Source organism: Manacus candei, unplaced genomic scaffold (genome assembly GCF_025592945.1).
Source record: "Manacus candei isolate 608988 ecotype Guabito, Panama unplaced genomic scaffold, ASM2559294v1 h1tg000015l, whole genome shotgun sequence".
Classification (NCBI taxonomy): domain Eukaryota; kingdom Metazoa; phylum Chordata; class Aves; order Passeriformes; family Pipridae; genus Manacus; species Manacus candei.
The window spans coordinates 4576037-4589119 of record NW_026138063.1 but is presented as its reverse complement, the minus strand read 5'-3'; the positions used below and the strand labels follow the sequence as shown (position 1 = coordinate 4589119).

Below are 13083 nucleotides of genomic sequence, written 5' to 3'. Positions count from 1 at the left end.
CTTCTTCCTTATATCCTTGCTATCTGGGGAGTGGGGAGGCTGCCAGGTGCATTCCCATCATGGGGATGGGATCACCAGCTCCAACTGGTCCTGGTGGAGTTGGGGAGAGCTCCACTGGGCATTGGGGATCACCACCCCCACAGTGGGGTGGTCACTACAGCTCACACCCACTACTCCAGACTCGATGGTAGGCACGGTGTGGAGCAGTTTTTACATTCAAGACAATCCTATTTGATCCTGTTTTGAGGCTTTGAGTCAGAGGACCCAAAGCCTTCAAGAGCCAACAGTGCCATGGCCATCCCCACCTGTGGCAGCCCACAGGGGAGCAGCATGTTTGGGGAGGGCACAAAGCAGGTATTTCAGCTTTGATCCTTTAAAAACTTGAATAGTTTAGTGTTCTTGGTGCTTCCTTTGAACACTTCCCCTCTGCCGTGCCAGCACTAATATCCTGTCACATTCTTGGCCCCTTCTCCTCACACCCCACAGTTGCAGACAGTACATTTTCCCCGCAACTGCTGGGGGGTTGTTTTGTTTAGTTTGTTTTTTTTTATTTTCTTCCCTGAAATAAAGTTTCTTCCCTCTGAGCAGCTCACCCAGGGCTTTTCAAGGGTTGCATTTGGGGTCTGACACCGGTAACTTGTGACCATGGGCAGACCGAGCAGAGCCCTGGCACCATGCCCTGCCAAGGGGCCTCAGCCCCACCTGCCTGAAGATCATGGAATCACAGAACGGGTAAAGTTGGAAGGGACAAGGTGCAGTCCAAGGATGTGGACAGGAAAAAACCCCTAAGGGCTGCCTGGCAGGACTCGTTCCCCATCAGGCCATGCACCTCCAGCAGCACCAACACCTTGCCAAAGACCCGACTCAGGCATCTGAGAGCGGGATTCCTGTGCGTTCCCCTCCCGCTTTGCTCCAGGGCTGCTTGCGGGGCAGCATTCCAGCGGCGTCCTGCTCCCACGCCGCTGTCAGTCCCGGGGTTAAATCCCGGGGCTCAGTCCGCGGGGCACAATCCACAATCCCCGGGCAGCCCGCACAAGCTGGCACGTCTGTGCGCCGCCCCCTCGCCCGTGGCACCCGCACATCAATGGCAGCACTGACAGCGCCCGGCGCGTACAACAACTGCCTGTGCCCTGCCTGTGATGTCATGGGCACAAGTGTCCTGCCACCGGCCCTGCCCGCCCTGGGGACATCGCACAGCACGGCGGCGAGGCACAGCGCACACAACAGAGCCGCCTTCAAGGCTGCGCGGCGTTAGAGGCAGATGCTCGGGCTGCTGCCCATCCCTGGCCCAGGCAGGCAAAGGGTCGCTGTGGAGCACAATCAGCCTCCCTTTGGCTCGTTTTAGATGCTCCAGCCTCTGCTTCCCGCGGGGAGGTGGGGGGAGGTGGGAGCTGTAACATCCTTGCCCATGGCTGTGTTGCACAATTTGGCTTCTACTGAAGCAGATCAAGGTGAAAGGACAGTCCCGAATCCACAGCCTTGTTTTCAAATTATTCTTCTGACCCCAAACAATTTGGTTGTTCAGACCCTTCTCCTCCCCTCACCTTTCCACTGTGGCTCTCTCCTTGCCCATCCCTGAACAGCAGCTATTCCTCTTTTCCTTCTCCTGGCTTACACAAATTATTTGAACTGAGTTAACATCTCTGGGAACAGATGGGATTTTGTATCAACATAATTAAATTGCTACAGCCTCTGGTAAGGACAGAGTCAGATCTTGATCTTACAGAGTTTTAATCAGAGCGATGACCCCAGATCAGACTCTTCTTTTAGTTGAGAGCCCTTCCAGCAACACGAGGTCTCAACTTTACAGTGCTGGGGGTGCATCTCCACCACCTCGGGGAGTTTCTAAGTCTTCTTCATAATAAAGAATCCCACAAGTGGATACTACTGGTACAAGCTGCTACTGGGAACATCGAAAGAGCCGATGAATAAGATAATGGTCAGTTCCGTGCAGGAAGATTACTCATATTTTAAATATTCCCCACTTAATGCCACAGCAGAGCAGAATTTTTCATCCTAAACTGCTACCAAAAAAAAAAAAAAAAAAATATTTCAAAATCATTGGGAAACTCCTGTCATGGAAAAACTAGCTATGGAAACACACAGGAAGGAAGGAAAAAAAATGAAGTCAGAGGTTGCAGGTACTCTGTTATTTATTGTACAGTATTTCACTGAAAGTACAAAGGCATCATCAGTACTCACCAGAATTGTATTGTAACAGGTACATTATACTGCATGTTAAAATGTGGTGCTTTAACGAGGCAATACAGAACACAAACTTAGAGGAGGAAAGCGAGGAGTTTAAAAAAATGTAAAAATACATTTTTAGTAACTGGTCTGTACAAAAGAAAGATAAGAAACTAAACCAGAGGGTGGGGATAAGAGCCCCCAAAGTCATTTATAACTATTTGAAAAGGCACTGTTATCTACCGCGTCATTAGGACCTTTGGGTTCGGTTTCCTTCATACTGATGACTGTGGGGGTGGGGGAAATACTGTTACTAAAATGATGAAACTGATACAAAAGTATTTACAGAGAAAGGCAGAAAAGTCCCCTCCTCTTGTTCCAAAAGAGAAACATTCGCCCGGTGGGAGAGGACAGCCTTCCTCCCTATCCTCTCTCCCCAACTGTGCCAGAGCCGAGACCTTGAGCAGGGGAAAGGAAACAGTGAGGTGGGGGGAGAAGCTGTCAGAGTCCTTCTAACAATGGGAAAGTGTCTCTCTCATTTTATTGCTTTAAACTCTCCTATAATCAGGGGAGCTAGAAAATAAACTAAAAACCCTAAAACCCACATGACAACCCCAAACCATCTGAGTCATCCTGGCTGCAAGAAGACAGGGCAGGCAGTCAAGGACAAACTGGGGAGGGACTAAGAGGTAGGGCTGGCTGGAGCTGTCTTTCTAGAGAAAGGGGGAACAGATGGGGGGGGAATAATGCTTCAAACTACCAGACATTTGTGCTGCTTTTTCTAAATCTCCCCCTGGGAGCCTGACAGCCGTGTGTGTCAGTAGGAGCAAACCCAGGGCACACAAACCCACCAGCCAAAGCATCCGACGGCAGCCGTGGGGCGTCCCCGGGGCGGTTACACGTGCGCGCTCTTGGCGTGGGTGGGGGAGCTGGACCCCGAGCCGTAGTAGAAGCGGTTCTCACCGAACGTCTGGGCATCTCCCGAGCAGCAGACGATGACACAACCACCGAAGAGGCAGAGGGCAGAGCCGATCCAGCCCGTGTACAGGGAGTAGCCGAAGCTCATGATGGTGGTCTCGCGGTGGGCGCACACCGGGAACCAGATCGTCGCGACGACACCGCACATGGCTGGGGAGAGAGGGGGAGCAAAGAGTCAGGGTTCCAAACTGGAGGGGACTCCAGCATGGAACCCCACCACGGGACACACAGCACGCCAAAAGGGAAGGAAGGCTCTGTAGGACAGGGGACAGAGACGAAGCCCATCCCTCCAAGAGGTCTCCGAGCCGGAGGCCTCATGAGAGAGACAGCAAGAGAGAACAGCCATCTCTCTCAGGAGCCAGCAAACAAGAAGAAAAAACAACTGCTGCCTGACACAATCTGATATGTTTATGAGAAGGGAAAAAGATTTGTTCCCCTAGAGTTATTTTTAAGGAGGAAGGATGAGAGTCATCCCTGCAACTGATGCTCTGGAGGTCTGCAGAATTAGGAATAGGTTAAATATGAAGCAAGACCACAAAAGCTGTTTGCATTAGTGAGAGAGTAAAATCAGTGGCCCAGAATCACCTGATTTAAATCACTGTTTCTGCACGGACCCATGTGCTGTGTCCTCAGCCCATGTCAATCCACATCATTGCAGTGGCTCTACTAAATGGTCACACAAATGTCACCAAAATATCCCAGCAAGGCAGAGTAGGGCCTTATGAAATAGGAGCAGAAAATGGGCAGAGGTGAAATGAGCAGCAGTTCAACATTATCAGGATTTCTTTATGGAGAAGAAAATGTCTCACAACTCTGGAAAGCAGATTCTGCTTCCCTATGGAAAATTTCTATCAAGTGATGGGGTCAAACCTGGCAAGGCTGTCCAGAAACTTACTGAGTTGAACAGAAGTGAGACCTGGAGGGTCTAAACAGGAGTCTACCTAGAGTGTACAATGGGTCAGAAAATGACTGTAGGATTTGCATTTTACTTGAAATTGCCTAGTTTTTTTCCCACAGAAAGCAGGAATGCTGGTGCAGCGGTGCTGTGAGGTGACATGTGAGGGAGACAGTCCCCACAGAGTCCCCACATGCACCGAGGGCAACGGGAGTTGATGGTGTTAATCACCTCCCAGGAGCAGGTCCTAAAACAATACTCCTTGATGGCCTGTACATCTGAGAAGAATTAATGTGTCAATATTTACTTGCCTCCGGGACAAGCTGTGCAGGACTCCATCCTTGTGGCTATCAGAGAATGAGAGCAAAACAATAACAGGTCCGTGGCAGCGTTACAGATTCCACCGACCGTGTTAAAAGGTATCTGGAGGCAGTGTCAGAAAGTTAAGGTTGCAAGAGGGAAAAAGAAAGGGGTGAAATTAAAAATAAAATTGTTTAGTTAAAGCAGAGAACAAACCATAGCTCCTGGCCAGTACAGCAGAAAACCCATCCCCAAAGCTGCAGTTATTGTGAGAGAAAATATTTTCTTATGGAAGAGAGAAGAACATTTGAAGGATGCTAATGAAGCCAGTAATAATTTTGAGCCTCCTCAAAGCAAGGGCCCCGCAGCTTTGGAAGGAATTTTTGGAGAAGGCAGGGAGGGGAAAGAGCATTTCTCCTGCGTGTGGAGCAGTCCTGCAAACAGCTCATGAGCTTCCAATGCTTTAAAACAAAAATGTATCAGTTGGGAATCCACAAAGCATTCTAATGGGCTCTGGAAACAAAGCTGCTTTGTTGTCCGAAAAAACACAATCATCTTTTCTTTTTTCTGTCAGCAGTAAATATATATAAATATATATATTTTTGTCTATAGACTATAAGAGCCTTATCTATCCAGACCCTCCCCCACAACACAGGAGCAAGGAAAACACTTGCACTGGGGTGAGAAGAGCTCTCAGGGATGCTCACACAATGGCATCTCTTGTGTGTGTGGCTCCACTACATGTAAACCCATCTTATTTTAGAGCTGACAATACCAGAAAGCTGTGAAACACAAGCCAAGGACTTTGCATGGGTCCTTTTGACCTCTCTGCCTTTGGAGGCCACCAGCTGCCATCAGTCACCAGTGACCCTGTTGCTGAGCAAGAGGGATGCCCTGGAACAGGGCTGGGTTTCATTGCTCTGCACAGATGAGATTGGGCTGTAAATCCTCCGAGGATATGGGAAAAGGACAGTCAGCAATTGGAATGCCTCTCCATGGACTCAGATATTGGTCTAGTTGTATCATAGGGAAAGGCTGAAAAAAACCAGGTGATTTGACAAGGAACCCAAAGGGATTGGAAAAGGCATTTTAGGGCATATTTCAAGTTTGCTGCCTACATGGAAAAGGAGTGCAGATGGAAGTTATTATCCCTTCTCTTCTGATAATGCCAAGATACCCTTTGCCTCTCTCTAAATAAGAAAGTGTTCAGATAGTAGAGTTGCTGTAGCCAATATAGCCTAGGAGAAAAGGAAGTCCTTCAACAAACAGAAGGAATATATTCTACTAGAACAACCAGGCTAGCTGAAAAAACAGGCATGTTTTGGAGCACACATGTATGGAAAGCTTGCCTGCTTTTTGCATCTGGAGTAGGCAATCCTGTAGAAGCTACTGCCTCTACCTAAAACATCTCAGCTCTGCATGGCATGAATGTCCTTGTTCCACCAGATTCCTGTGAATCCACAGGGAGACATTCCAGCTCCCAGCATTTCCAACTCCTTTTTTGACTGTGAACTTGCAGTAGCTCAGTCTGCTGAGCTGAAACTCTTAATATTCTACATTACAGGAATATTTGAGTCAGATGGAAGTGCACAGAAACAAGAAGCACAGAGGGTACTTGGAGAGCTGGGGGAGAGGGAGCAGGATTACTCTAACTCAAGGGACAGTGAGTCCCTGCCAAATTCCTTAACAGTAAGTTAAGGCTTTCTACAGAATAAAGAAGTTTTCTTTCACAGCTAAATTTAACTACTCTGAGTTGCTGACTCAAAGTCACACAGATTTCTCTTTCAAAGCATTTGGTTGAAATAATAGATATCCACAATTTTTTTGTTCTATGCTCAAGGTAATCTTTTTCTCTTGATACCTATGGTTTTACAAGTAAAACTCAGGCAGTGTCCAGAAAAGCTCATTAACATCCTTTGTTTAGTACACAATAGCTGATAGGTCATTTTGTAGTAGCAATTCCCATTAACTGATATATATTTCACTGTGTTTTCCAGTGTCTCAGTCTCTCTCCTCCATTAGGAAGATGCCCCTTTGGTTACCAGCAAGGGGACCCCAGATAAGTATCAACAACACGGGCTGGGCCAGGGTTTTTCCATCAACACCAGCCTTTGAAATGTTTTCATGCCAGCTCAGAGCAAACCTCTGCTGATGGTTGTTTTCAACTATAAATCAATTCTCTCAGTCAGATAGGATCAAGCCAAGCCATAAACACATCAGCAGCAGGATAGGAGGGCGTGTACACAGGTTGCACTCTGCAGCCTGCGATTATCAGTGGACAGAAAAATCAATGGAATATCTGAGCCCATTGTTTTCCTGGCAAGTTTTCAACTTCTTATATATATAATTTTTTTTTTTCTCCATGCTGTGTTTCAACCCCTATTTTCCCTTGTAATAAATGTCAGTGACAAACTGCCATCCCTTCCCCAAGGAAGCGAAGTTTGCCATGGGGCCAGTTTCCCTGCTTGTATTCCCACTCCCCATTTCTGCTGTGTTAAGGAGTGTTTGGGGGGTTGTTTTCTTTTAGCCAGAGCTCTGGGACTTGCTCTCTCCTAAGAGGAAACGTCTGGAGCCTGTGAGGTTCTGGAAACCACAAGTGAGAGTTCAGCGGCCAGGGGGAAATAAGAACAGTCCAGAGCATGTTACTTCTAGAATATAATGGATTTTAAGTTGGTATTATATCTCTCAAGGCCTGATCCGTGCTTGTTAAATGCTCTGGAATGGTAACACCTCATTTTGCAAGTAACAGATAATTCATCAACCTAAACAATGTCAAAGTCCAAAGCTCTGTATATTATTCTTCTTCCAAAGGGACTGTCTTGCTGAAAAGCCTGGAAAAATTTGAGCTTTATAAAAGTAAATGTGGGTTGGTTTGTTTTTTCTTAAAAAAACATTTCCTTTCCTCACAGGATCTACCTAGTGGGAAAACCATGTTCAGAGGCAGAGGGGAGCCTGGCCTATGGAGCACCACAACTCTCCATCATCCTTGCACATCTATTCTCCTCCCTGGTGTCCCACCACAGCACGACCAAGACAGGATAGTGGCACAGCAGACCCAAATCCTGGTGTGACACTGCAGCATAAGGGGTTTCACTTGTTCTAATGCAGCATTATCCAATATTATCACTGCAATTTGCCACATGTGTTCTGGTCCTGTCATCCCATTACCCTTTGGGATTTTTAGGGACAATCCTCCTGCCTCCATGTCTGCAGCCATAGAAGCAGAGCTGACCTGCAGCATGGTTCTCCTTGGCTGGAACCAGAAACTCCTGGCTTTTGTGACACAGTGCAGCTCTGCTGGGCCTCCTCATCCTGGGCAGACTCCCCCAGCACTGAAGTTTCACTCACAGGCAGAAAATAACCCCACTTATTCTTTCATTTTGTTGAGCCCAAATCTGTGACTCAAGGTTTCGGGACAGGGATGAAAATCACATTCCAACAGCTCTCTAATGTGGCTCTTTGTGATTAGGATGTTCAAAACAGGCCCTATAAAGCTGATTTTAGGACTTCCAACCACGATAATGTGCCCCTAAACCCTACAGATACTAATAGGGCCCCTTGGACTCAATCCCTTAGATTGGGATGTATGGACTCGTACTAACCACAGGGGGCCAGAGTAGGGATCACTTGCATAGAAGGAGCACCCAGGGGACATCCCTTCTGAGTGTGCAGCCTATATTCAGTGCCCACTTGAAAAAAAATAAGGAGAAGAAGAAGAAAGAAGACGGGCATGATGTCAGTGCTGGCTGCCAGCGACCAGCAGAGCCACACAAAGAGGCCACTTTCCCTCCCCCCTCCTCCTCTGCCACACAGACGGGTGAAAACAAGGCACCGCAGGCTGTTGCTGAGATGACGAGGCTTCAAGAACATGCAGGTGTTGCATGGGGGACAATGAGCTCCACAGTCTGTGCTGCTCAAAACAATCTCCTCCACAAGCACTGAGGGCGGGAAGAAATTCCCAGGGGAACTTGGAGGCCAAGGACTAGGCTGGTCAGAGGGGGTTGGGAGACACAGGGGACACACCAGCCCTCTTCCCATGTCCATGCCCACTCTGTACTCCTTCCCCTGCTGCTTCCACAGGACCAGCCCTCGCTCAGTAGGGGCTTTCCCTTCCCACACGCCTCCATTTATTTCACCCTGTTGCATCTGCAATGCCCTGTGAAAATTTGAAGGTCATCCATTCCCTGGAAGCAGCTTGGTACTTTAGATCTTTTTCCAAAAATAACGTGGCTTCCACAGCGAACCAGCAAAACCAGTGCCTGCAGGCCATGCCTGAGGACTCACAGGACAGACACAGGGGGATTCCCATCCCTCCTCCCTCACCCCGCTTCACTCCCTGCCTCCTGTCTTTGTCCCCCCACTCCTGTCTGTGCCTTTTGTCCACCCCACAGACTGCAGGGATGCTGGAGAGCTCCAGAGTCAGCCCAGCCTGGACAAATGTCCTTCCAGGTGAACACGCTCAGCCAGCCCACACCATGCCATCCTGGAGCAGGGGAAGAGCTCCAGCTCTCCATACGCAGCAGGTGCCTTACCCAGGAGGATGATGAGGATCCCTCCCAGCTGGGACCGCCGGTACTTGGCTGCTCCAGGCTCGTGGCCCATCCGGATGCAGGGCAGGACCGTTATCAGCAGGAATATGGCGGGAAGGCCCAGGACGGAGGCGGCGATCATCAGTGCTCGACATGCTTGGACATACCCTGTTGGCAAGGCAAGGAAAGAGGATTTGGGTTATTTGGCACAAGAGGAGACCTTTGGACAAAGGCTCCTGTTGGATTAGATCCTGAGACTTGCATGGAGTATGGGAGATGGGATCATCCCTCGTGTAAACATTAAACCCGCCCCAGGCGTGAGGCGGCGAGGCCACAGTGCAGTGGGCAGTGCATGAGTACAGGATGTGCAGGCTCAGAATTTTCCAACAAACAAATAGCACTGCCTGGAAAACACAAGCTCTTCCCAGTAAGACACTGAGAAATCATGGAGCTGGAAAATATGGGAAGGGAAAGTAGAAGAAATGGCTAGGAAGGAGTTTTCCTATAGCTTTTCGTAGAAAGAGCTTTGATTAAATAACAAGAATTTGCAGTCTTCAAGGTTAAACACAGGCATTTAAAGTTTTAAAGCATCTCCCATCATTCAGAGGGCTGAATAGTGGAAGACCCACTACTGAAACTCTCAGGTCTGTGGAATACTACGAGGAGCTGCCCTGAGGTGCTGAGCAATGTTGACCTGGGAGGAGGAGGAGGAGGAGGAGGAGGAGGGACATTCCTCAACCACATCCCAGCGCTGCACCCCAGGAGCTCAGCCTGGTTGTGGGGCTTCAGAGGAGATCCATGGCTCGGGCTGACCACTGGCACAGCCCTTCCTTAGGGAGAAGTGACTGTACTCTGCAGAGCTGCCTGAGTTACCATAACTGAGGGCCACGTTATTCCTTTGGGTCCCTACAGACATCACAGGATCTCCTGGCTTTTCATCATCTCCCACTCCTCTCCTGCCTGTTCCTACACACAAGGCAGCAAGAAACAATAGGAAATCAGGGGCTACGTGTGTGCTGGGCAGGACTGTGGCATTTCTGCCACTCTGAGAGGGTTTGTGTATCCTAATATATGATTTAAAAAATATTCATACGTAGACTGTATATATAAATTTTATTTATTTTATATACAACGTATATATACACTATATAAAAGTGTATATATACAAAAGAAAACGAACCCGTATCAGATTTGCCCCAGTATCTGGTGACCTCCCCAGCTCCCGAGACAGTCTCAGCGGGTGTGCTGGCTCCTTGTACCCTCTCAATAACAAAGCTGCCAGATACAGACACAGGGTTTCATGATGCCTCAAACAACAACAGCACACTGGAGCCTCAAGCATGTCCCACTGACACACGGGTATGGCACCAGGAATGAGGACTTACTGTTCCTGGAAATGCAGACTCTCTGTATATTGAATATTTGCTTGATTTTTTTTCAAGAGGAAACTTAACAAAAAAAGTTTCCTGAGGAATTCAGGGCGTAAAACAAGGCCTTAAAGGTGATGGCAGTGCCAAGTGAGGTTTCTGTGCAATCACTTCCAATTAAACGAGAATACCAACAATTCATTTTAAAGACTTGATTCAGACCATGAAAGACTCTTGGGCACACCAGGATAAATTTCACCAGGATAAATTTCCCTCTCATGGCAAGCTGTGGGTATCAAACAGGCTACAAGCAGAAACATCTTGGTTTGTAATTTGTTTCTGCTGGAGGGAAGCCTTGCTCTCTGCTGCTGCAAGACCCATTTACCTATTTATTGAGTTGCATTCAATAATGTTTCTTTGGGACAAACACTCACTTCTCTGCTGGATCAGATTTAACAACAGGAGTAATAAGAAAGGTAAACCCTCTAAAATAAAAGTATACACACACAGAGAGAAAGGGAGAACAGGAGTGAATCTGAGAGACTCAATATTGCTGAGCACTGTGTGACACAGACCAAGCTCTGTAACAGAGAGAAAGTCAGGAACAATCCCTTTTACCTCTGGTAAAATAATTTTCACATCAGTTTAAACAAATAAACCAAGAAACATGAAAGAAAATGACGAGGAATAGTAATTTCTATGCTGTCAGCTTTGGGAGAGGCACCTCTGACATGATATAGGAATTGCAATTTAAAGCACAGGAGAATGAAGCACTTCAGAGTTAACAGTGATTGAAATGGGAAAGATCACAAACTAAACTTACAGGGACCAGACCTCACTAGACTTTGGCAGGTTTAATTAGCTCAAAATGCTATTTAAACACCTTGCTTAATTTTTGCTTTGTAATAAACTAGGTGAAAATTGCTATATCGTTAAAAAACATCAAGACAAGTTAAATATAGTTACATCTGTTTGCTGTGTAAAAGTTCTGTCTTGCCTCAGAACCTTGGGAAGCACAAGACCATCAAGACTAATGATGATCTTCCAAAAGATTAAAAGCCATAGGAGCATTAATAATAGATGCTGAAAGATTCATTATGCTCCAAATCACTTTAAGGAACTGAGCCTTAACGTTTGTAATAGTTCACCATCCTCTTGAAATACTCTATTACACCTCAGTGTGCTCTGTATGTTTTGCAGTGCAATCTAGAGACAAGATATGAGAGGAACAGTGAGCTTTTACTCAGAGCAGTGATTAAACATTAACTGGATTTTCATAGCCACAGATAACACGATACCTGGGTATGATTAAAACCAGGTATAAATCAATAGGAATCCTGTTAAGAGCTATCATTCACATTCTTTAGGGTATTTAATGGACCATCTCTTGTGCTGATGAAGCTGAAGGAGCTTCACCACGAGCTCCTCTGGCAGCAGGACCTGCGCTGCTCCGGGCAAGGTTTCACCCTTCACTCTGGGTGGAAGGGGGAGGATGGGACACACGTACCTGGCAGTATGAGGATGTCCACGAGGGGCTTGCAGTGATAGAGACCTGTTGCCATGACACAGTCTGCCCACAGCCCCTTGGATCCCAGCTCATCCATCTTCCTGCAGGTGGTGATGGTGTAGCCGCAGGTCACCACCCAGTCGTTGGTGGCCGTCGCCACAACCACCCCGATCCACCCTATAAAACTGCAGACAAATCCAGCCAGGTGCAGGCAGGTGGCCACCATCTCTGTCCCCTGGTGGGTCGAGCTGGACAGGACAGTGCCCGCAGGGGTTCAGCGAAGCCGCCCGGCGAGATCCTGGCTGCTGGGAGCAGGAGGGATGGGGTTTGGCAGGATGAGGTCCCTGATCAGGCTCTGCTGAAAGAACTCGGCTGCCTCTGCCCAGCTCCCTCCCTGGGAGGGGTCAGAGCTGCCTCCAGCCCCACAACACATGGGAGGAGCGAGCAGGGAGCCCCAACTTCTGCCAGTTCATCCAGAGCGTCCGAGGGGAAGGAGGGTGTGGAGAGGAGGAGATGCACAATCACACCCAGCCGTGCCTGAAAAACAAACCAGAGGGGTTTATTCAAATGCAAACAGCCTGACTATTCAAAATTCAGCATCGATGGAGAAAAATTAAGGCAGTGTTTGTGAGCTGAAGACAAATGGTCACACTGGTACCTCCTCGTGGAATGATGAGGGAAGAAACGTGGTGGACAGAGTTACTGGAGAGGTGGAACTGATCATCTCACCAAAGCCATCAGCAGGGCTGCAGTACAGGGACAAAATCACTCTCGGGTCTTTCCTGGTGTTTTCAGTAATTGTAAAAATATAAAAGACCCATCACTGCATTCTCTGGTGCACCCGGGGTTTTCAGAAGTATTAACTAACAGTCACCGAGTCTTAAATATCTGTATTTTTAACAGTATCTTATTTCCACATTTGAACGCTCAAAATAGAATGAGCAGATTTTAACTGAGACTTTTAGTCTGAGTCAATTTATTATATAAATTTTAGTGTATTTGATAGAACAGGAACGGCCTGCTTCAAAATGACAAAAGAAGGGAAACTTTGCAGCTCGTTCTGCACCAGGAAAAGCAGGCAGGCAGGATATTTTCCTGACGTTGCTTTGTATTTTCACAACACATAAATGAGTTATCGCGTGCCAACACACTCCTAAGGATATTTCCTCACTGTGCGTCCTCCTCCAGCGCTGCTGGGTTTGCCGGGGGAAGGTTTGGATCTCGGCAGATGCCACGTGCCTGGAGGGACCACTAGTGGAGAGCTGTCTGTGGTGCACGGGGAGGAAAACGAGGCAAGAAAATGACACTACAATGGATTTG

General features: G+C 47.7%; 1 protein-coding gene across 3 annotated transcripts; it reads right to left on the bottom strand.

Annotated features, from left to right (window-relative positions):
- Positions 1–2142: 2142 nt before the first annotated feature.
- Positions 2143–12236, bottom strand: CLDN11 (claudin 11). 3 transcript variants are annotated; one of them, XM_051781759.1, is made up of 4 exons: positions 11764–12236; positions 8893–9057; positions 3151–3315; positions 2143–2645 (listed from the first exon to the last, which is right to left on the bottom strand). In XM_051781759.1, the coding sequence occupies exons 1-4, from the start codon at positions 11987–11989 to the stop codon at positions 2611–2613; spliced, it is 591 nt and encodes a 196-aa protein (XP_051637719.1). In that variant the 5' UTR covers positions 11990–12236; the 3' UTR covers positions 2143–2610. The 3 variants fall into 3 exon arrangements, with proteins under 3 accessions (XP_051637719.1, XP_051637718.1, XP_051637717.1); XM_051781758.1 differs by having other exon boundaries at positions 3039–3315; positions 11764–12235; XM_051781757.1 differs by having other exon boundaries at positions 2143–3315; positions 11764–12234.
- Positions 12237–13083: the final 847 nt, after the last annotated feature.